General features: G+C 43.2%; 1 protein-coding gene across 1 annotated transcript in view; it reads left to right on the top strand.

The window, feature by feature from the left end:
• Positions 1 to 25741, top strand: part of LOC145351837 (A disintegrin and metalloproteinase with thrombospondin motifs 2-like) — a 209759-nt gene that overhangs the window by 134189 nt on the left and 49829 nt on the right. Inside the window, exon 5 of the mRNA XM_080201523.1 lies at positions 11913 to 11996. Within this exon, the coding sequence (XP_080057649.1) occupies positions 11913 to 11996 (84 nt within the window). The remainder of the gene's footprint in view (positions 1 to 11912; positions 11997 to 25741) is intronic.

Raw genomic sequence — 25741 nt, 5'->3', positions numbered from 1 at the left:
AGCATAAAATTACAGCAGAAACATAGGTTCCCCCCGGTCATGGTGGGTCATCAGTCCTGCCAGAGGTTGGTGTAAAACTGTTTGCTTCCTGGTAATGCACCCTGAAACACCACATGCAGCAGTGGGTGGCTGGAGCATTAATTATGTGGGTCATCTTGCAGCTTCAGATGGAAGGCAGAGGGAGGTACTGTTGTGCGATGATTTTACGGGAGTGGAGTTACGGGGGTGGGGTAGATTTGATGGGGGGAGAGGAATGAAGAGATGGACAGATGTGAAGGCCTAGAGTGAGTGGGGAGATTGAAGATGGCAAAGGGAAAGGTTGAGGTGGTCATGGAAAGGGTGAGGCGGTTTATGGAGTAGTGGGTATGGTTACAGGCTTAAGGACTACATTGCAAGTAAACCATGTAGGTAACTGCTTTCTTTACAGTGCCACTATCTCATGATTAACCCCATTTGTATCTCTGACATTGGCTGAATCACAGATATCCTGTAATGCTTGTTACACAGTTCCAGATTCACATGGTACTCCTGTACCTGCTTTTCCTGGGATCCAAGTGAGCTCACCGAGTCAAAAATTGTCCTTTACTTATGTGCATCTCCCACAGTTTTTGTTGCTTCAGAAAAATCTTGCCTTTTGAAAGGTGGCCCTCTTAGTTTCACCCACCCCGAGTGATACTCTTATTTTACATTGATTTTATACCAATCACTATTCCAATATATGTGCAAGTAAGTTCACCCAAGGCATTCTGCTTTGAAAAGCTCTCCAGAACATCCACTGTTGCCACTCTTTTGCTGTTGGTGTGAAAGCGATGTGACGTCTGGTGTGGCAATTTGAAGCCGTGCACAGATATCCGAAGGTTAACCTGCATGATAATGGAAAAACAATGAACAAAATACAGAAGCTCACAAACTGTCTGGTAACATAACTTTCAATCCACCAACTAGGCTTGTGGCAAGATTTCAGAAATTACCACCTTATTAAATTTGGCTGAATTTAATACAAGCTTTCATGAGCCTCACCTCAACAACTGTGTTTCATTTGGGAAGCTAAACTATCTCTAAATATAAAGAATGACAGTAAAAGTTTTTACAAATATATAAAGAAGAAGAGACTGACTAGAGTGAATGTTGGACCCTTGGAGGATGAGGGGGGGATTTAGCAGTGGGCAGTGAGGAAATGGCTGAGGCTTTAAATAAGTTTCTTGTCTCGGCCTTCACGGAGGAGGTCACAAATAGTTTGCTGGATATTAAAGATAGAAGTATGGTAGGAGATGAGGGCCTAAATGCGATTACTGTCACTAGAGAGGTAGTGCTTGATAGACTAACGCAACTGAAGGTGGACGAGTCCCCAGGACCGAATGGAATGCATCCCAGGGCTCTGAAAGAAATGGCGAGGTGATAGCGGATGCCTTAGTAACTATTTATCAAAATTCACGGACTCCAGGGAAGTGCCAGAAGATTGGAAAACGGCTAATGTTACGCTGCTGTTTAAAAAAGGTAGCAGACAAAAGGCAGGGAATTATAGGCTGGTTAGTTTAACGTCTGTAGTTGGAAAAATGCTAGAATCCGTCATCAAAGAAGAAATAGCGAGGCACCTAGAAAAGAATGGTTTGATCGAGCAGACGCAGCACAGATTCATTAATGGGAAGTTGTGTTTGACAAATTTATTGGATTTCTATGAGGATGTGACTAGTGCGTCAGACAGAGGGGAACCGGTGGATGTGGTGTTTTTAGATTTCCAAAAGGCGTTTGATAAGGTGCCTCACAAAAGGTTGCTGCAGAAGGTTAGGGTGCACAGAGTTGGGGTAAGGTGTTAGCATGGATGGAGGATTGGCTGTCTAATAGGAAGCAGAGAGTTGGTATCAATGGGTGCTATTCTGGTTGGCAGTTGGTGACTAGTGGAGAGCCGCAGGGATCGGTGCTGGGGCCTCAACTGTTTACCATTTACATAGATGATCTGGAGGAGGGGCTGAGTGTAGGGTGACGAAATTTGCTGATGACACGAAGATGAGTGGAAAAGCAAATTGCTTGGAGGGTGTGGAAAGTCTGCAGAGAGACCTGGACAGGCTGAACGAGTGGGCGAGGACCTGGCAGATGGAGTATAATGTTAGCAAGTATGAGGTTATCCACTTTGGTAGAAATAATAGTAGGAGGGATTATTATTTAAAAGGCGAAAAGCTACAGCATGCTACGGTGCAGGGGGACCCGGGGGTCCTTATGCACGAATCACAAAAACCCAGTCTGCAGGTGCAGCAGGTGATCAAGAAGGTGAATGGAATGTTGGCCTTTATAGCGAGGGGGATAGAATATAAAAACAGGGAGGTCTTGCTGCAACTGTACAGGGCACTGGTGAGGCTGCAGCTGGAGTACTGTGTGCAGTTTTGGTCGCCGCACTTGCGGAAGGATATATTGGCCTTGGAGGGAGTGCAGAGGAGGTTCACTAGGCTGATACTGGAGATGAGGGGGTTGGACTATGAAGAGAGACTGAATAGACTGGGTCTGTACTCGTTGGAGTTTAGAAGGATGAAGGGGGATCGTATAGAGACGTATAAGATAATGAAGGGGATAGATAGGGTAGAGGTAGAGAGATTCTTCCCGCTTGGAAAGGATAGCAGGACTAGAGGGCACAGCCTCAAGATAAGGTGGGGGGGGGGGGGGAGGCAGTTTAGATCGGAGTTGAGGAGGAACTTCTCCACTCAAAGCATGGTGAATCTCTGGAATTCTCTGCCTGTTGAAGTGGTGGAGGCTACCTCGCTGATTATTGTTAAGTCACGGGTAGATAGGTTTTTGATAGGGGAATTAAGGGTTATGGGGAGAAAGCAGGAAAGTGGAACTGATCCACTTCAGATCAGCCATGATCTTATTGAATGGCGGGGCAGGCTCGAAGGGCTAGATGGCCTACTCCTGCTCCTATTTCTTATGTTCTTATGTTGGGTATCCATTTGCTTAGCTAATAGTGTGTCAACCAGAGGCAATTTTGTCATTCTAATTTTGACTTTCCAAGTTTGATTTCTGAATATAAAAATATATTAATCGGATTAATAGTACCTAGTATTAAAATGAATATAAATATGAACTGGTGGGATATTTGCAGATGTTAGGGTGTATGGCCTGATTACTGGTGTTGACAACTGAAGTTGAGTGGTGTGAGGCTGTGCAGGCAGTGAGCATTACAGGATGTGAAATCCAGTTTTACTTGAGCAGTTCTGGTGAAGTAATTTCATTTTTTTCAATGTTGCTGAGATTCCAGCTGAAAGTAATTAAACTGTTTCCAGAGCTCTGGCAACGCTGCTGGATAACAGGCCAATGAGGGCAACCGGACAGCTGTTGAGAATGACTCCCTCTCTCCATCCAGGGAGGATACTGAGCTCCCCCTGATAGTCTGACTGAAACACACAATGGAGGAAATCATCGGCATGTTCCCATATCATCACTTTTTCACAGCTCAATGCATATGTAGCCATCACGCAACAGAGTGGTACTGTTGGGAGGGAGTAAGATGATTTGTTGAATGTGCGTATTCTACTGCACTGTTTGCTCTTCCCAGGTTGAGATGGAATTATCAGACAGATCAAAGCAAAATCTGAATGATTTGGTTTTATGCATGACCTGAGATTGTACCTAATGACTGCGCTGCCATTCCTTCTCTTCTGATGTACACAGAGAATTGAACATTTCAATATGTCAAAGTCTTTGCTGAACACGAGTAACAATCATTGAAAGTATTGCTGATGGCCAGATAAAAGAAATGTTAGAATTCTAGTACTTGATTAATAAATGAACCACATAATAAGATGTTGCTTCTGTGCAGGTTGGATGTACTATTTTAAATGGGTTGCAGCAGAAGCCCATGACATTGGCCTTGTTTATGTTATTTCAGAACACAGTATTCAGATCAAAGAAGAAGCATACAATTTAAATTGGGTATTTAATAACATCCCAACAAAAAAAGGCGCAAAAATGAACACCTAAATTTCAACAAAATCCGTACTTAAAGGGGACTAATGATTGAAATGAAGAGGAATCCATTCCCGTTTTCATAAACCAAAGTGTCACACAATTTCCTTCAATTGTAATGTTAGCACTAGAACTCCACTTAGGCAGTTGACAGTGCATTTCCCATTGGATCTAATAAAGTCTCAGTGCCTGCTGATAACTAACATCTGCTACTGGAAAGTTGAGAAGCACGTCTTCAGATAAGAATCAACTTGATAACATTATGGAGACAACTTGTATCAAAGATTGGGAGGCATCCTTTTGATAGTTTAAGCAATTTGATGAGTAAGTATTTATCAACAAATAGTCTCTTCTCTTTTACTTTTCGAGTTACTGAAAATTACTTAAATGAAGAGGGAAGTTTGCCAACAGTGTTTTCATGTTTTTTTTGTACAAGATGATCAGAGACCCAAAACATTTACGATCAAATTGATACTTATTTAAATGCAGAATTTCTTGTTGATCTTTCATCAGAATTGTTCACAGAATCAACATTTCTTATTCTGGAAAAAAACTACATTAGCTTGCCATATGTAAAAACTGGCCAAGGATTATAAGTATAACTTTTGTTATGGCCCTGTGACTTCTTTGAGCTTGAGTTTATATGGTAGCATGCGTATTAGAATTAGACTGTTTGGAAACTCTGGATGGTATAAACTGTTATCATCACCTTGCTCTACAGATTCAATGCTGACATATTCTTTGAATTCACCTGACAATTTTTCATTCAAATCTAGTGAATCTTCATTTTTAGCAAAATAATAGCTTTTGACTAATGAGTTATTCAAAATTGTTGCCCCTGCCATTTTGCCACACCTAACCAATTCCATTATTTCATTCACCTCCCTGTGACATCCAGTGCTATTCCATGCTTCCCACGCCATTCACATCGAGCTTTTGGCATCCTGATTTTTCCCATCAATCCCATTCCATTCCTCTCAACAATCTCTTCAGCCAGGTGACTTTGTGATGTGGCTCTCATTGCCTTCTACTGCTTTTGTTCTCCACTAATCCCCACTGTGTCTCCCTCCCCACACACACATGCACATCCTCTCAACCCACCCACAAATCACTGGCAATTGCAGACACCACCAGATACAACTCTTAAACTGATCAATCAAAACAGTCCAGATAGACGAAATCTAAGCATTATTATTAGAATGGAATAAATGCAAGTAAACTTTGATTATCTGCAGCACAGTGGTTAGCACTGCTGCCTCACAGCGTCAGGAATCTGGGTTCGATTCCTGGCTTAGGTCACTGTCTGTGCAGCATCTGCACATTCTCCCCGTTTCTACGTGGGTTTCCTCTGGGTGCTCCGATTTCCTCCCACAGTTCAAATATGTGTAGGTTAGGTGCATTGGCCATGCTAAAGTCTCCCTCAGTGTACCCGAATTGGGACCTGAGTGTGGCAATGAGGGGATTTTCACAGTAATGTCACTGCAATGTTAATGTGCGCCTATTTGTGACACTAGTGAATAAACTTTAAACCAAGTGTTTCTACTCTTTTCAGTTAGGGTAAAAAAAAGAGACGGAGAAAAAGAAATACATTTTGTAAGGTGAGATGGTGCACTTTTCATGAAAAGGCCTCTTGTCCTTAGGTATACTGTCAATAGCAAATAAAAGAAAAATTGGCATTGACCTAGAAGAAGTCTGAAAGCCTCAGGAGTATAAACAGTGAAAGGACAGCGAAATGTCAGAACTATTCACAGTGGGCTTGAATATAGACTTGCATTGAAGGTTGGTCTTAAGTTAAAAGACTATTAAATGGCAGCTGTTACTATTGCAAAAAAAAACTCTGCACTGTGGGATTGTAGATAATTTGAGAAAAGGGCTAAGACATTTTCAAGAATCTCTAATCAGTTAAAATTTAAGAATGTTTACAGTCCCAAACAATAAATAAAGAAGATGGAAAAGCTTTTAATATGGGGAAGATGGTTCAATTAAGGTAAATTTATTAAGCGGAAGAGAAAAATTGAGGCCGTAGAGCAGAGTAACAAATTGGGTAAAATCAAGCAGATTGTGCCAGGATGAGACAGAAAATTATTTTCTGTGCAGCATCTACACATTCTCCCCGTGTCTACGTGGGCTTCCTCTGGGTGCTCCGATTAGAATAGAATAGAAAATTATTTATGATGGCCACATCCCAGAAAAATAACAAAAAGTTAAAAGTAAGGCGCTATATCAAAATGCATAAAAAATTTGCAACAAGTTGGCCAACTAATGGCCCAAATGGGGAGGCCCAGATTAATGCTGTGGGAAGACAGGTTCAAATCCACCCTGACAGCTGGGAAACTTCAAATTAAATCAAATTAACAAATCTGATGTGTGAAACTAGTCTCAGTAATGGCGACCATGACAATTATCATCAATCGTTTTAAAAACTGATCTGGTTCACTAATGTCCTTCAAGGAGGGAAATCTGCTGCCCTTACCTTGGTGTGGCCTACACATGACTCCAGATCCACTGCAATGTTGTTAACTCTTAACTGCTCCCTAAGTGGCCGAGCAAACCATTCAGTTAAAGGGCAATTAGGAATAGAGAAAATATACTGACCTTGTTGCGCCGTACTTACGCAAGGATATTTTAGCCTTGGAGGGAGTGCAGAAGAGGTTTACTAGGCTGATTCCGGAGTTGAGGGGGTTGAGCTATGAGGAGAGGCTGAATAGATTAAGCTTGTACTCGTTAGAGTTTAGAAGAATGAGGGGAGATCTCATTGAGACGTATAAGATGATGAATGGGATGGATAGGATAGAGGTGGAGAGACTCTTCCCACTCAGAAAGGATAGTAGGACTAGTGGGCATAGCCTCAAGATAAAGGGGGGGCGGTTTAGAACAGAGTTGAGGAGGAACTTCTTCACTCAAAGGGTGGTGAATGTCTGGAATTCTCTGCCCGTTGAAGTGGTGGAGGCTACCTCGCTAAATATTTTTAAGACGCGGGTTGATGGGTTTTTGATGAGAGAGGGGATTAAGGGTTATGGGGAGAGGGCGGGAATGTGGAACTGAGCCACGACAGATCAGCCATGATCTTATTGAATGGCGGGGCAGGCTCGAAGGGCTAGATGGCCTACTCCTGCTCCTATTTCTTATGTTCTTATGTCCTTATGTTCATTCAAGATTGGAAGAATGGCCAGAATTTTAAGCCCCCTAGGAGTGAGCAGACAGGTGGGGACAGGAATCAGGTGAGATGGTAGTGTCATGCCATTGTCTACCAGCAACAGGGTAGGTGTCAAACCTTTGGGCCAGTGGAGGCCCTTTAACCCCTTTCTTCCACCAATGGCAGTCTTGCTGTGGGTTTGCGTGGACACGCAGTTGCCAAGGAGGTTAATGGAAGGAGATCTGGTGAATGCACCACTTGAATCCTTTGTCTCCTCTCCATCCACCCACCCCAACCCCCGCAACACAGGTGTCCTTCCCCACCCCCACCACTGTTTCACCACCCCTGCCCCTCACCACAGACTGTCTGACAGGCCCTAGTGAGGCCACCTAATTAGTTTTCAGTCTGGCCTCTTTCGTGGACTGACTGCAGTACCAGCAATGGCCACTGTTCCTGGTGGTGCTCCAGGGACTGGAGAGCTACTGATTCTCTGGCTGGCAGCCCCTGGCATTGGGACATTCTCCCACATTGTGACAGAAGCTACAATCTCAGGCAGCTAACTGTCAGCTGTAAAATCCAGTCCTGGCTTCCTGTGCAGGCAGAGGCAAGCTCACCATCTTCAGCTGCTTCATCAATGATAAGGTCAGAAGTTCGCTAATGATTGCACTATGTTCAGCACCATTTTCAACTCCTCAGATACGGAAGCAGTTCATGTCCAAGTGCATCAAGGCTTGGGCTGACAAGTGGCAAGTAATATTCACACCACACAAGTGCTCAAAAATGACCATCACTAAACATCACCCCCTGATGTTCAATTGCGTTGCCATTACTAATTCCTCTACTAACAACATCCTGGGAATTACCATTGACCAGAATCTGAACTGAACTAGCCATATAAATAATACAGTCACAAAAGCAGGTCAGAGGTTGGGAATCCTGCACCTCCTTACTTCCCAAAGCCTGTCCACCATCTGCATGGCACAATTCAGGAGTATGATGGAATACTCTCCATCTGCCTGACTCAAAAAGTGCAACACCATCCAGGACAAAGCAATAGCTTGATTCTTACCCCTTCTACAAACATTTAATGCCTCCACCATGGACAAGCAGTGTGACATCTACAAGATGCACTGTAGGAACCTACCAAGATACCTTGGACAGCACCTTCCAAACTCATAACCACTGCCCTATCTAGAAGGACACAGGCAGCAGACACACGGAACACCACCGCCTGGAAGTTCCTCTCTAAGTCACTCGTCATCCTGATTTGGAAATATTCCACCGTTTTTCACTGTCACTGAGTCAAAATCCTGAGATTCCTTTCCTACCAGCACTGTTGGGTGTACTTACACCTCAAGGACTGCAGTGGTTCGAGAAGACAGTTTACCACCACCTTCTGAAAGTCAACTAGCGATAAATGCTACCTTAGCCAGCAATGCCTACATCCCATGAATAAATTTTTTAAAATCCTACTTTTTCAGGCAGTGGACAGGGACACCATCTCCAGGTAAAATGTAACCTATTGACACGTGGATTTGATCTGGTGGACGTTACTGAAAAGGATCCCTGCAGATTAGAAAGTAGCAAATATAATCCTATTGTTCAAGTAAAGAGGGAGATAAAGAACAGGAATCTATAGGTCAGTTAAGCTGAAATCAGTAGTGGGGAGCTGTTAGAATTAATCTGTCAAGATGTGGTACTGTGGTTGTACACAATCACAATTAGGCCAAGTCAGTGAAGTTTTATGAAAGGGAAATTGTGTTTGAAAATCTATTAGAGTTTCTTTTTAGGGTATAATTAGCACAGTAGACAAGGGAGTACTTGTGGATGTAGCATTTTTGGATTTTCAGAAGACATTGGGGCTGGTAGGATTGGGAGTGAAATACATGGATTGAGGATTGGTAAACAGACAGAAAAGAGAGTGTAGGAATAAATAGGTAATTCTCAAGATGGCAGGGTGTAACTGGTGGGGTGCTGTAAAGATCAGTGTTTAGGGCTCAACTATTTACAATTTATATCAACTTAGATGAGAGGAACTAGTGTTGTGTATACAAGTTTGCTGACAATACTGATGTGTTTGGATAAGAAGGTACAGATGGACTTCAGTGCGGGGAAGTGTGAAACTATCCACTTTGATAGAAAGAATGGACAGAATGTTCTCAAAAGGTGAGAGAATGAGAATTAGGAAGGCAAATTGTATTACATGGAGGTTGGAGTATATAAGTAGGGAAGTCTTGCTACAATTATGTAGGGCCTTGGTGAGATTGCATCAGGAGTACAGTGTACGGATTTGGTCTCCTTATCAAGGGAAGGATAGTTGTCTTGGATGGGGTGCAATGAAAATTGACTGAAGTAGTTCCTGAGATGAGAGAGCTGCCTGTGAGTAGAGATTGAGTAATGCGGACTGATACGTGAGCGTATATTCAGTGAAGTTTAGAAGACTTGAGAAATGATTGCATTGAAATGTGAAAACATCTTAGAGAGCTTGTTGGGCTAAAGCAATTACTTTTCTCAACTTGTGAGAAGTTGAGAGAGTTTTTTTTCTGACTGGAGACCATAATCTCTCCAGATAAGAAAACGAGGACTGAGGACATTTAGGACTGAGATGAGGAGAAATATCTATGCTCAACGAGTGGATTTTCAGTTGATGGGTATTCTCAGGACTAAGATTTATAGATTTTTGGATATTAACGAAATTGAGGGATAAGGAAAGAGATAGACCAGGAAAATGAATTTGATGTAGCTGTTCAGCTTTGATCTTGTTGAATGGTGGAATAGGCTCAAAGGATCATATAGCCTACTCTTGATCCTATTTCAGTTGTTCTGATGGAGTGAAGAGTCATCCAGACTCAATGTTGGCTCTATTCTCCCTCCACATATGCTGTCTGACCTGCTGCGTTTTTCCGGCATTTTCTGTTTTTGTTTCAGATGCCAGCATCTGCAGCGATTTGCATTTATTGTATGTTTTTATGTTGTACTGGCTATTATACAGCGTAAAAGAATTTGAGTTAATTGAGTATAAATTTTAACCTGAGAAAGTTGTATCTACAGATTACATTGGGTGGAATTTTCCATTCTGGAGACTAAGTGCGTTGGCTGGTGGGAGATCTCAATCTGATTCCCACCAGTGGGATAGGTAATCACATGCAATCTTCTGCTTTTCAGCTTATTAAGTATGCATTAGCGAGGAGCTCGGTAAATTTTGGAGCGGGTGGGGCAGGAAGTTGAAGTTCCAGGTGCCATATTTAAAGGGTATGCAGGTAGACATTCACTCATTGCAAGCTAGGAGCTCCACATTATTCCTTCAGAGTTCGTACAACTGCAACTCGTACTGGAGAAGCAGACAGATGCGAATAGCCACATCCTGGAACATACGAGGAAGACTCTGGCGTTGCCTTTCACTCATCTCTAGATGAGACCACTGCTGGCAATACGTGGTCGAGCCAGTCTTCACCACTGCAGTGGTCTATGTTCACTTGCCCCATGAACTTATAGAGATGCTGCTGCCTCTTGCCACTCAGATCCTTGCTCCCCATGGCTCTGTATCAACTGGAAGCGGCAGACCCTCTTTCTCATTGAATTGGAAGCCATTAATAAGACACGGTTGTCTGCAGTCTTCATCATCGACATCCCAGTGCTAACTTCCCCTGAACAACTACGCTGGGAACCATCCAACAAAGTGATTTAAATTGCTAACTTTGGATGGTTCTGCCAGTTTTACACTCATTGTTAGTCTGAGTAGTAGAGTTAGAAGAGGAACCTCCCCCCACCCCCCAACAACCAGCTCAACTGATCCCAACACCACATCTCCCTCCACCACCCCTAGATTTAAGCACGAGGATAAAATAAATCTGCTAATCGGATAGTGTGATGATAAATCACTAATGCCGTGTAATTTTATATTACGGTTTTGAGCTTCTAACTAGTTTTGCCATTTAATCAAAATTGGCTGTTCCTTAAGCCCTCAGATAATCCAATATGCTGTAGATGTGACTTGCATAATGAATCAGTTCATAATGCCAGATCCTTATAGGTACACACATTCATTTAAAATTTCCCTTCAAATTCCTGACATTTAAAAAAAATTAGAAAGTGCTGAGCAATAATGACTTAAATCCTGCTTTGTTTTACTTTGCTTCATGCTAATTAATGTCATTTTGGCAATGCTAGAACATTTTTGATGTACACGAGGTTTGCCAAGGGTTAACGATCCTAATCAGCCCCTCACCATTATCACAACTCCAGCACGAACCTCGGTCTCAGAGGAATGGTGACAGCTTTTACTGCATCTTGTCAGTTTTTTGGGCACAAAGTTGAGTCCACTTTCAGGTTTCTGATTATTTTGTTTTGTAGACTCCATTAATGGGAAGGAATAATAACACACTGTGGCTGTGATTGTTGTCAGTAACAGTGACTCTCGAGATTATTAGATAAATCCTCAGTACAATGAAGATGACTGTTAATGAGATTTCATTTATTTTGGATTAATTTTTTGCCTGCAAATGCATTATTCATTTCAGCAAATTTTCTTTTAATGAACTGGGGGATATTGCCTATTGATTACTATGGGTATATTATTGCCATTGAGCTGCATAATTTAGATTTTATTAATTTCCTTCGGGAGCTCCAGTGTGACTCTGATACCCCTAGCTTCAAATTGCATCTCATCTTTGGATCCAAAAAAGAATAAATGCAAAAAGGACTGATCATTGGATGGGAATCTAGGAAGTTGGAACCAAGCTGGTTTTATAATGCTTTCATCTAAAGAGTTTATTGTTGTCTAATACATTCTCTCAAATGTATTTTTCTTTCCCTACAGGTTAATGAGATTTACCATGATGAGTCTCTAGGGGCCCATGTTAATGTCGTGCTGGTGCGAATAATCATGCTGGGCTATGAAAAGGTAATGGGAAATTTGTTTTTATCTGAATGTGTGTGTCAGCTTGCAGCATCGTTTTATAGTTCCAGCATATGGAGAGAGAGAGAGAGCGAGACTAAAATTCCCCTGCCCTCTCTTCTGGTTTGGTAGGGTTGGCATCAGTGTCTTTCATTCCTGAACTTACTGGACTACCTGGGGTCAGGACAGGATCACCTAGTCTATACGTGTGTATAGGAGTCTCAACCAGTGTGAATGTTTAATGGGTGCCAGTTGATTTTGATTTGATTTGATTTATTTTTGTCACACATATTAGTATACAGCGAAACAGTATTGTACCTTGCACGCTATACAGACAAAGCACACCGAACATAGAGAAGGAAAGGAGTGGGTGTAGAATGTAATATTACAGTCATAGCTAGGTTGTAGAGAAAGATCAACTTAATACAAGGTAGGTCAATTCAAAAGTCTGACGGCAGCAGGGAAGAAGCTGTTCTTGAGTCAGTTGGTACTTGACCTCAGACTTCTGTCTCTTTTTCCTGACGGAAGAAGGTGGAAGAGAGTACGTCCAGGGTGCATAAAAGTGCCCTGGGAAATCATCCTTTGGCCGGCTTTTAGTTGCTGCCCAATCATCCCCTATACAAAGGGGTTGTTATCACAAATGCTTCCTCTATTCTCATCGGGAGCCCTGGTCAACAGGCCTCAGTTAGACTGCTGAACTGAACCATATGGCAGAAACATCTCTGATCTTCACATAGCTGAGTAATGCGGCCAAGCCTAAGAAAATTCTGGACGTTATAAATCCCTTCTCTTTGCACCATTTCACTCAGCATTGCGGCTTGTATGTGAGATGAAGGCAGTTTCCTCTGTTCCAGACCTAAATTGAGATTTGATAAAGTTCTGACATTTCCAGCTCCTGCCAGAATGTGAATGTGCATAGGCTGTTACACTCACCTATTATATGCCATTGAGAATACTGAACAAAAAGTCATCTCCTTCTCTGAGGTCCATTGCTTTTTAATTGAAATCATTAAATAAATGGAAAATATAATTAGCTCATCAGAGCAGACTTTCCAACTCCATCACATGCAGCAACACCGGAAATGGTGAAATGAGATCGATATTGTGCCAACCTTAAATAAGGCCATCTAATTCCTACAATCTAGCCCAATTTAATGTGTACGTATTCAAGAGAAGGCATCTGTTTTTGTAAAGTACTTGGATTCTCCTTTTAACACGTGTACTTGAAAATGCTGAAGAGCACTTGCCAAATCTTGGAATGTAGAAATTGGCAAAATTTCTGCTGAGAATTATTGGCTGGATGATTAAAGCTGTGTGCAGCTTTGTGAAGTCAGATCACTTGAGTAATTAATCTGAGCTCCCAATGCAGCTTTGACTTTGCACCAGCAGCTTACTAGCTTGCAACCCAGTCTCAAAGAGATGTTACGGGGTATGGTAGCAAAGTAACTGAGTTTCTGGCCTTGTAATTCATCAGGTTTGGATTATTATTCAAGAGGCATGAATTCACATCCCATCAAGGCACTGAAAATTTTAAATTCAATTAATTAAAAAGCTGGTATCTGTAATCAATAATCACATAACTGCTGGCTTCTCATTAATTACCTATCTGAATCACTAATCTGCTGACCTTACCTGTCTGACCTATACATGACACAAGACCTGCAGCAATGTGTTTGTCTCTTAATTACTCTCTGAAAGCCCCATCCCTAATTGGAATGCATCCACCGCTGATGACAACATGCTGCCCTATGCCCTGCTGTGGACTGAAGTGAGGGTTGCCTCCCAATTGCACACACACACCCTGCCCACCACCCCACCCCTGGCATTGGGATGCTCTCTCAATAAAATTCAGCCTGATAATTCTCCCAATTAACATACTTCCAGATGTGAGTTTAAAACCAGGTAGCTTGAATCTTAATCCTTTCATATGGGCACTTTCCATTTCATTTCCATGTGAGAAATGCAACAAATCCCTGAGTAAGTGTTGTCGTGTTGTCACTCTTTCGGCCATTTTGAATGTGACATGATGAATGTGACATGCTGTCTGCTGAGTGTTGCCAAGCTTAGAGTCTTCTCTGCATTGTCTTTAAGCTGTGGTGGACCAAGCAGAGTTGTACCCCCTAAGCTGGAAAGTAATTTTGAGGTTCACTGAACTGCAGCTACGTTTCTGGCAGAAACCAGATTTTTGTCAACAAATAGAATGATGTGAGACTCCAATGTCAAACACCTGCAATGAATTGAGAACAGCCAATTTCCTGGAGTCCAACAATAAAGTTATCACTCTCCATTCTTGCCTCTTTTAGCTGGTTTTAAATGTTCGTATCAGGAAGCAGTGCAAAAACAGGGACGTACACTTTCATTCCTTTTGGGCCAATATTAAGATCCCTGATGCTGCTGAAACTGAGTTGCAAGATCTTGTTAAAGTTTTCATTCCTGATGCTTCATGAGCAGTTACTCAGTGAGAACAGCTTTCCATTTGCACTCAAACACACTAATAGGTAAAAAAAAATTAAAATCATTAGATACTGTTCCTGTTGACCTCCCAGGGCATGGAGTTGAGTTTTCATCTGTAAAAGGTGCAGATCCATCTCCATTATGTGATTAACGAGGCGTGATGTTCCTCCCTGTTGTTGTGGCCATGGAGTTTCCACAAATGGATGTTCCAAGATGCCAGCTGAGGAGCCCCTGTTAGAAACGTGCTCTTCACAGGTTTGTAATGTTCTTTAGACAGAAACTGCCAGAGACACCCAAAATATACAACTGCATGAACAAACAATGGCTTTCTTTTTAGTTGTCTAGTTGCAGGTTCCCTCAGCTGATACAAATATGTATGGTAGCTTCAAGTGAACAAAATCACATGACAATTTTCAATTCACTCATCCCTCCTCTTATTAGTACATAATAGCCATAACATATTCCACTGATTCATTTCCAAAGTGTAAATAATGTTAAGCATAACTTGAGCATTCAATATATTACATATTTTAACTTTTGTAATAATTTAACAATGCACTCTGTGATATGAAAGATTTGTCCACCAACTGAAAATAGTTCACTTTGTAACATCATTCATGCATGGTGGACATTTTCTCTCATGTAGGATATCATCTGACATCAGATGTGATCTCATTTAACTCACATTGATCACCTGAGATGGTATTGTCACCTTTTCTGTTGGTCACAGGAAATGGTTGGATGTAGTAAAGGGCTTGTTCGCTTTTCAACATGTTTCACAAGCACTTTATCTCCTGGCTTTAGCGGTGTAACTCTAAATTTCATGTTTCACTCTGCATTTATTTTCATTCGATCCTTCTGTCCTTTATTGTGTCAGTGTGCATGTTGATCATTATAGAAGTTTATCATAGGGTAGCTCAGAGCTAGGAAATGGCCTAGTGGTACTAAAGGGAAGCAATGGCCTAATGGTGTTAACACTAGACTATTAATCCAGAAACTCAGCTAATGTTCTGGGAACCTGGGTTCAAATCCCACCACAGCAGCTGGTGCATTTTGAATTCAATTATACGATAGGGTAGTTCAGAGCTAGTTTGTGCATAGGAGGTGCAAAGATTTGTTGCTGGAGTTTTATAGGAGTTGAGTGAGGAGTCAGTCTGTAATTGCGAAGAAACTAATACAACTCTTATCATGACTTGTTGTCTGCTGTAGCTGTATCATTTTTTTCAAGGTATGCATAAATCTCTCAACTTCTCTCTTCATTAGCCTTTGGCCAACAGAGTGTGATCTAAGAGATAAAGGAAACCTAAGTAGTTTGCAGATTTACTGAGTGTATCATTGCTGATTGTCATTTCTCACTGTTTGAGGAATTCCAAACAAAGTGAAAAACTGGTCAAGCTTTGGGATGACCGCCTTTGTTGAAGTAAACCTATTTATTTCCATGACTGGGAGTCTGGTATAATCATCAATGACAAGAAGCAAATGTTCACTGGTGGGCAGTCTGTAAAAATCAAGGGGAGGCGATGGCGTAGTGGTATCATCGCTAGACTATTAATCCAGAAACTCAGCTAATGTTCTGGGAACCTGGGTTCAAATCATACCACAGCAGCTAGTGGAATTTGAATTCAATAAAAAAAAAATCTGGAATTAAGAATCTACTGATGACCATGAAACCATTGTCGATTGTCAGGAAAAACCCAACTGTTTCACTAATGTCCCTTGGGGAAGGAAATCTGCCATCCTTACCCGGTCTGGCCTACATGTGACCCCAGAGCCACAGCCAATGTGATTGATTCTCAACTGTCCTTGCGCAACTAGGGAAGGGCAATAAATGCTGGCCGTCAGCAATGCTCTCACAAATTAATAAAAAAAATCTTTAATCCATGATCCTGGAGGTAGTTCAGGCATATTGAGAGGAATGTGAAGATTTGACAATATGGTTGCTTGATATGGCAAATACTGATTGTGTGTTCAACCAAATGACCAATTTCTGAGAATCGTACCTTCTCCCTGAGCAGTTGTTTGATTTTAACAATTTCCTGGGGACCACGATAACATTTCCTCAATGATTGTAGAATGAAAATGCAATTGTTGTGTAACACAGGATCAGATGTGGTTGTAACAGTGAACTTGTTTCAAATGTTGTGAAGACATAGGGCCTGATTTTACCATTTTCATTCTACCTGCTGAATCTGGGCTTAATTCAGACCCAGCTTGGAAACCTGCTTTCGGGCTTCTCCCATACGGACTCGGCCTGAAAAAAAATTGTGGCTCCCATTCGCGCTGTGGGCGGGGCTTAGCACAGCCAAAATGATCAGAGCTCCGAACAGCGCATGCGCTGTTGGAAAATATTTGAAAAAGTGTGCCTGTGTCAGATCGCTCCCAGGCCGCAGAAAGCAGAGAAAGAGGCCCGGGAGTGTAAAACGGGAGCAGTGGCCTCCACAGACATCACTGTCCTTCTTATCCACCCCCCCCCCCGTCCACTACCCACAGACATCACTGTCCTTCTTATCCACCCCCCCCCCTCCACTACCCACAGACATCACTGTCCTTCTTATCCACCCCCCCTCCACTACCCACAGACATCACTGTCCTTCTTATCCACCCCCCCCCCTCCACTACCCACAGACATCACTGTCTCTCTTATCCACCCCCCCCCTCCACTACCCACAGACATCATTGCCCCCTTATCCAACCTCCCACTACCCACAGACATCACTGTCCCCCTTATCAACCCCCTCCGCCCACCAGACCGATCGCGACCCCTAACCGTTCCCCCCCCACAACTGATCGCTCCCAGAGTGGCAGCAGATCCCCCCCGCCAACCAGAGATCCATCTGTCCCAGCCTCCCAACCAATGGGTGATTGGGTCTCTTCACCTCACCAGAGATGCATCTTAACAGCCTCCCTCCTTCCTACCTCCTGCCCCCCATAGAACAATCTGGCTTCACTCACTCCCCACCACCAGACAACAATCAGACCCATCCCACCACCGCCACCAGACAATGATTGGTCCTCCCTCCCCGCTCCCCCACCACCAGACAACGATCAGCCCTCCCCCCCCCCCTCACCACCAGACAACGATCAACCCTTCCACTCCCCACCAGAGATACATCTGATCCTCCTCTTCCTCCTCCCCCCCACACAACCACACAACGATCTGGCTTCACTCCCCTCCCTCCCCCCCCAACTAGAGAATGACCTGACCCCCCTCCCCCCACCACCACCACTGATCTGAGTCAGAGAGCTGTTGGAAGCTCTGAACTCACTCTTCAGCAGCTGGAGCACCCGATTCAGACTTTTATTCAGCCGGTTCATTTTGGCTCGATTCCGGATCGGCAAATGCAGCGGTAAAGGAGGAAATGCTGATTAAAATTGGGTGGGCGGTTCATTAATTCAATTGAAATACATGCAAATGCATTTAAATTGCCATTGCGCCCATTTCGGGCGCGAATCAGATCACCGCCATTCCCGGGTTTTGGTAAAGTGGCCATCTGCGTGGATGTGGGTGTGGATCGCGTTAATGGTCCCACACCCATACCACGTTTTCACGCCTGAAAACGGGTGTGACACAATGGTAAAATAGGGCCCATAGTATGTGAGCGACTTTGTTTGTAGACACTCTCTCAATCACACTCTTCCAGTTAGTGATTCCATATCTGTCATATATAGTTGCCATCCTCAACTTGTTTAGCCATTTTGAGGTCAGTTAGTTACAGTGACTTAGGCATTATTTAGGATTATATAGTTAAGATTTTTTTGGCTACCTTCTCAAGAGAAGGAGGGCTGATTTTTGGCAATAGATGATTTAAAAGATAGCTTGCCTGGCTGATATTCAATATGGAATTTGTACACATAGCTTGAGTATCCAACACTATTCAAGTAGATGATTTGCTATGTGTTTGAACAATATGTTTGAACATTTGTCATTTATATTAATGATTTGGATGCAAATATAGGAGGCATGGTTAGTAAGTTTGCAGATGACACTACGATTTGTGGCATGTGGATAGTGAAGAAAGTTATCTCCAATTGCAACGGGATCTTGATCAATTGGGCCAGTGAGCTGACAAGTGGCAGATGGAGTTTAATTTAGACAAATGCGAGGTGATCATTTTGGTAGATTGAACCAGGGCAGGACTTACTCAGTCAATGGTAGGGCATTGGAGAAGAGTTACTGAACAAAAAGATCTTGGGGTACATGTTCATAGCTCCTTGAAAGTGGAATCACAGGTGGACAGAGTGGTGAAGAAGGCATTCAGCATGTTTCGTTTCATCGGTCAGAACATTGAATGCAGGAGTTGGGACGTCTTGTTGAAGTTGTACAAGACATTGGTAAGGCCACACTTGGAATACTCTGTGCAATTCTGGTTACCCTATTATAGAAAGGATATTATTAAACTAGAAAGAGTGCAGAAAAGATTTACTAGGATGCTACCAGGACTTGACTGGATACTCTGGGACTTTTTTCTCTGGAGCGTATGAAGCTGAGGGGTGATCTTATAGAGGTCTACAAAATAATGAGGGGCACAGATCAACTAAATAGTGAATATCTTTTTCCAAAGGTAGGGGAGTTTAAAATGAGAGGGCATAAGGTGAGAGGGGAGAGATACAGAAGTGTCCAGAGGGGCAATTTTTTCACACAGAGGGTAGTGAGTGTCTGGAACAAGCTGCCAGAGGTAGTAGTAGAGGTGGGTACAATTTTGTCTTTTAAAAAGCATTTAGATAGTTACATGGGTATGATGGTCATAGAGGGATATGGACCAAATGTGGGCACTTGGGATTAGCTTAGGGGTTTTAAAAAAAAGGGTGGCACGGACAAGTTGGGCCAAAGGGCCTGTTTTCATGCTGTAACTCTCTATGGCTCTATGACTATATTAATGGTCTATGATCTGTTGTGACTTCAAACTTGCTACCATACAAATAGAGTTGAAAGTACAATATACCCTTGTGATTGAGAATGCTTCTTTTTCTGTTTGTGAGTAACATCACTGTATAGGATGGTAGTGACCTGCTTGCCATTGCAACAATTAGTGGGTTCCCTGCATTGTTGTTTTGCATGGGAGCTGCACCTAAGCCAACCGGACTTGCATCCATGACTAGCTGGGTGGTTATCTCGCAGTTGAACGAGGCATTTGTGCAACTTGCTGACAGCCGTTGCTTGATCTAGTGTACAGCCTGTTTGCGTGATGTAACCAATCCACTCCCACTTGGCGGTCTCGTCTGTCAACTGACATGGGAGGAAAGATAGCAAGGTCAGGAATGAAGTGGCTACAGTATGTGATGAGGCCAAGCAGACTTCAAACTTCCTGCATGTTTGTAGGATCTGCAACATTTACAATGGCTTCAACTTTCTGACAGCTATGACAGTCTTCTGTCTTTCTCTAGTCAACTGTGCCGAAAAACACTTGAGAAATAACCTCTGATTACCTGTGTTTTGATTCCTCCTTTGATATGTTCAACATCACCAAAGTCACATTTAGTTGCTAGTTACCTCAGACATATGCAATATTAGTCAGTTGTGTTCTTTGCTTCTTGCTTACTGGGTCAGATGACAGTTGTTTTGTGTCTTATATTTCTGTTAGCAGTGTTAGCAGTGAAGTAAATTGTCAGTGTATTTTTGCTGAATGGTAGTCATTTTGTTCGGGTGTACGCATCTTCCAGTGCTTCAGCACCACAGCAGAAAAGTAAGGTTTTTTTTTTCTTTTTGTAATCTATGATTGCGAAAACTGCCGATGCACCTTCGAAACATCACAACCAATTTTGACAGCATTGAAATATAGATGATGTCTCCAAATGCACATTAAAAATTGATAGATTGTGTATAGACAGTGTCTTATTCATCAGCCATGATGTGGGTATGCCGGCGTTGGACTGGCGTAAACACAGTAAAAAGTCTGACAACACCAGGTTTTAGTCCAACCTATTTATTTTATTATCAAATAAATAGGTTGGACTAAAACCTGGTGTTGTCAGACTTTTTACTTATTCATCAGCAACAGAGAGCTGGAACTTCTCTGCAATGACCCAAGATTTTGTTCTTGTTTGAGTAGGAAGGTTAATTTTGCAAGATAAATGTGTATATGTGCACTATGTAAGCTTTCCTGTTTGTTAGATAAGAGCTTTTGCTCATGTATTACAACCCAAGCATGTCTCTGGGTGGGATTTTCCAGCCTTGCTTGCCCCAAAACTGAAAAATTCTGTCCAAGGTCAATTAACCTTTCCATGGTCTGCCTCCCCCTCGGTCCTGTGGCAGACAGAATGGGAAAATTTGTCCCTCTATGTCTGCAACTTGAAATGCTGTTTTATCTATAGAGAAAGTAAGCAAAGCCATCCAAAAATATTCACACCTGGAAGGAATGCTTCTTATTTTCCATCAGCCTGATCATCATTGTGACGTTCTTGGGATGGAACCTGTCAAAGACACCCAGAATCTGCATGAGCAAACAGGGACTTATTTAAAATCTTGTTGCCCACCTCTTCTGCTGGTTCAAGTTTTGTTTAGTAGCTTCAGCTGAACAAAATGTATGTTGCAAATTTCACCACACTGCAGGGTATTTCTAACTTTTATTGTCCAGCAGCCTCTGAAGCTTGAAGCTATATTTCATTTGCCTTCTCTGTTCTTTCCTGTGTTGAGAGATTGGAGTCAGGAAAATTTTATCCTGCAGGTGGAATTGGCCCTTGTAACTTCTATACACCTTAATGTTATTAGAGGAACTAGTCAGCTTCTATTATCTTTAATATCATATTATATCCACAGTATCTATGTAGTAAATTCAGGGATAATTCTATATTAAAACCCTGTTGTGAACAGTGAATACATATGGATGTAGAATTTCAAATGTATTTTGTTATGTATGGATCTTACACATGGATAAAAACAGTTGGTTTGGCTTAAAACATATATTGATGATCTGGCTATTATTTAAGCAATAAATACTTGGAGATAAGTTTATAAAAGCTTCCAGCCCACAATATTGGCATCAGCGTGGAAGTTATTTGTCAGCAGCTCCAGGAGATTTAAGTCCCAAGTTTCCTCCAGATTTCTGCCAAACTCCTGCAAAGCACTGGCAGAAATCCATTAGAACCCTGAGCAAGGGCATGATATACTGGGGTCCTCATTGTTTCTGGAATGTTTTGGGGCGTGACTATAAGGAGTGGAACCTCTGGCTCCCCTTACAATTCCAGTAACATCAGCAGGTGTCCCAGGAGTGCGCACTCCCTACTTTGGGAGTTCCCATTTCTACTCAGTCAGGATCCAGTGTTGAGGCTATAGAGACTAGAGGTTATAGCGCTAAGTGAGGTTGGCCGCAACTAGACAAGTTGGCCCCAGTGCAGAATCCAGCTGAGGGGACTGCCTGAAGATAAGGGAAAAGATTATTGAGGACCATAAGACAAAGAATAAAGCATTCATCTGCTTGAACCTATTCTCTCATTGACTAAGATCATGGCTAATCTTTATCAGCTTCACGTATTCACCCACCTACTTTGCTTCTGTCACGCTTAATACCCTTGCCAAAGAAAATCCTGGCTTGCCATGCCCGCTGTACAGAGAACTGAAAGAGGGTGTAAGAGGATCCTAGTGGCAGTTAGCTCGGATCCCCTTTGCAGGTCCCAAGTTCAAACATTCTTCTTTACCGTCTTCCACCTCCACCCACTGCCTCTCCTCACACCTCCTCAATTCCCCAACGTTCTCACCACCTTGCCAGTGAATGCTAGCCTGATCCTAATAAATTGCACACATCGCCATGCTCCACCTCACACTCACTTGGCGACTGACTCCAAGGCCAAACTCCATTGTGACTGCCTGTAGTCCCAATAGTGGCCACCACTCCCACTTGACACTTTTGGGACTACGGAGCTGCTGGCAATCCAACAGGTCGCTGAAGCAGGGCCTCCTGTGTCTGAAGTGGAAATCTCATCTCCAGTCTATTAACAGTCAATTCATAGAATCCCTACAGTGCAGAAGGAGGCCTTTCGGCCCATTGAGTGTGCACGGATCCACTCAGGCCCTATCCCCGTCACCTCACATATTTATCCTGTTAATCCCCATGAGATTGAGGGGCAATTTAGCATGGCCAATCAACCTAATCCGCACATCTTTGGATTGTGGGGTGGAAACTGGAACACCTGGAGGAAACCCACACAGACACGAGGAGAATGTGCAAATTTGTCAGTTACCCGAGACTGGAATTGAACCCAGGTCCTTGGCGTTGTGAGGCAGCAGTGCTAACCAATGTGCCCATGCTGTCCATTGGTAGGTAAAACCATTCCTTCTGTGGCATGATCCCCACCACCCGGGGTGTTTGGAGGGGGGTGTTGGTAGAGATCATGGCACCCTATGAAACCCTTCACTTTTTTTACCCTGATCATGCTGCAACAAAAAGGATCTGTTTCATTAGCGAAAGAAAAGCTCCACAAACTAACTAAAGCTGCTCTGACTGTTCCTTACCCAGCCCACCTGATACATCTGCACATCTAATTTAGCTCATACAAAACTTTAAAAATGAGCAATTCACAAAAGAAAATTGCAAACTTGTCAAAGCACCTGAATTGCTTCAACAGCTTCCCCACTCTCAACTCAACACAATCTACTGGGTTCTATAAACCACCCCAAATTCAAATATATGTTTCACTGTTGCTTTATAACACTCAGTGTGGGGATTCTCTGTGTAGCCATAAGACACTAACAATTGGTACAGAACACGGTGGATCAAATGGCCTCCTATTGTGCTATAGCCATCCTATGATTCTAACTCCACCTGATTTTCTATCTTCCTCTGAGTCCAGCTGCAGGCACGCCAGAAGCTTTGCAGCTGCTACCAGACTCGGCCCCCAGCAGAAGTACCGATTAGTGAGGTGGGCACCAATACTGTACAACGGACAAGCTGGAAAACCTTTCAGTCCAGAGATATGACAGCTGCCCCTTTGTCCATGTGAAAGGCCTTTGCTCCAAGGACTGGTTCTGAAACTGCCCCTTCACTGCTCTGGAGTTCATTTCCAAGACTTTGGCAGTCATTCCTATAACCTTAGAGCATTTTGACTCTGATCCAGACTTCCATGCTGTCAGCTATCAGTCAGCATGGGAGCAGCTTACGCAGCTCTACACTGGGCCTCTGCTGAGGAACTGGAGAAGCAGCAGTAAGAACACCAGGAGCAGGAGCAACAGCCTTCTCCTCAGTTACCTGCCCTGCCACAGGACAGAGGTGATGGAAACAGAGCTTCAGCTCACAGGATGTGTAGGTCAACAGAGGAGATGACTGGGCAATGGAATTTTGAAACAAAGTTTCTGCTGCATAAATATTGACAAAAAAGTCACAATTGAACAAACTTTTAAATGCCTAAATGATTTTCATTCTGAGGTGATAAAGCCTTTCTTCTCCTTTTCCTATTATTCCCTGTGGGACAACAGAAAGAGAGAGGCAGGCTGCTTATATCTCTGCTCTGACTGCATCTTGGCCGATGTTCCCTGGGTTTTAGTGTCCATGATGGTCCTGCTAAAGACGTCCTCACATCTACCTGTGCAGTGGTAAAGTCAGCCATTCAAACAGGAAATAGCATGTCAGGATCTGACAGGCATTGGACGTGTTGGGAATGGGGGAGGCAAGAGTGAAGGAATGGGATTACTTTGACCCAATGTTCCCACTTCCATGCTTCCTTTCTCCATGTTCCCTTTCATAGCATATCTTCACTTTCCTGAGAGCACTTTGCTGCACTCCAGTGACATACTAGACAATCTAGTTGAGACTTTCCTTCATCCTGCTTGTACTGGCAGAATGTGAGAGTCAGCCATTGTGAGGACCAGCATGCAGTCAGTTACCAGCTGCATCTGCTGCTCCATGTAGATGGCCACTCTTTCTGTAATGACCTCAATGAGGCCCACTAGGTTGGCCTCTTGGAGTATGAGCTCCCTGATTGAGGTAATGATTGCCTGCCCAAATAGGGAATTTCACCTGTGTTTATAACGACGCGTGCCATGTCTACTGGCAGTGCGCATTCTGACTTTGTACCTGAAGTGCTGTTAGGGGTGGAGATTAGTTTGTAAATAAAAGGAATCTGGCGATGAGATGCTGTCATCTGAGGAGTGGTTTCACTTTCTGTGGAGACATCATAGCACTCATGGTGGAACTGACTGCTCCAGTCTCTCTCCAATGTGCACAGTGCCTCTGGATTGAACTGTACAGCAGAGAACATGCAGAATTCAAACATCGTGTGGATGATCCAGATTCCAAACCTCAAGGAATTGTTCTCTTTGTAAATGATCCATGAGGCTTGGCATCTGTGTCCAGTTGGGCGGGGCTTGGAGTGCAGGCATTTGTGAGGTGAACTCCACTGTTGCCCTGTCTGCATCATCCGCCCTTGCAGACATGTGAGACATGCTTCACCATGTGGCAACCCAACTCCCTGTCTTCAGGGCCCCACCACAGTCTGTGTGTATCTGAGCTGGTGGAAGGTACTCCTGAGTTGTGTGTCAGTGCTTGCTCTGAGGAATCCCTTTCCTCCTTCGACTCCAACTCTGGAGTGATGCTTTAAGTATCAACAGGAGATGAAGGACATGAATTAGTGCTGACAAAGTGAAAGGGTTCAAAGTTAACGTTTTGCAGATCATCACATTTCAGTGACTGTTGGCACCAGGCCAACATGCGTCCATGTGGTTATTATGAGGCTGTGTGCTATTCAATCCTCCCACCTGGTGGCTGAGAAACTCCCTTTGATGACAATGGCCATGCATGCTGAAACTCTGCTGATTTCCAGTATGTCATTCTCTGCAGCAATTAGGGTGGCTGTGACTGGAGGGCTACCAAATTTTCAGGCTCACTCTCTGGTGTCTTGTGATCTTTATGCAAGGAGAGAAAGAAGAGGTAGAAGTGCTAGATTGTTGTTTTAAGAGAATAGACTGACATTGGAGCAGAGCCATTCGGAAGGACGGGGGTGAGATGACAATGATATAAGGGTGGGCGTTAGTGATGAAGTGCCTTGAGAGAGAGGAATGACTGGAGCTGCAAGGTGTGTTTGCCTGAGGAGAGCTGTGCAGGAGAAGACTGGGGACATCAGGATGTGTGTGTTTGCAATTGCATGTGGAATGCCACTCACCATTCCTATCCCATTGGTGAAGTTGCTGAACCTCTTGTGCGAATCCATCTCTGAGCGAGAGACCTCACTCTTGATGTTCACCTCGTCATCCCCCTCTATCTGTGTCTCTCAGGCAGGCTCCTTTGTCCTGCCTGCTCGGAGCAACATTTCTCTGAAGACCTTGATAGTCGCAGCAAGATTCCGGGATTATCCCTCAGAGAACGGGG

Source organism: Carcharhinus amblyrhynchos, chromosome 13 (assembly GCF_965287045.1).
Source record: "Carcharhinus amblyrhynchos chromosome 13, sCarAmb.v2.hapA, whole genome shotgun sequence".
In the NCBI taxonomy this organism is placed as follows: domain Eukaryota; kingdom Metazoa; phylum Chordata; class Chondrichthyes; order Carcharhiniformes; family Carcharhinidae; genus Carcharhinus; species Carcharhinus amblyrhynchos.
This window is presented reverse-complemented; position numbering and strand designations above follow the sequence as displayed.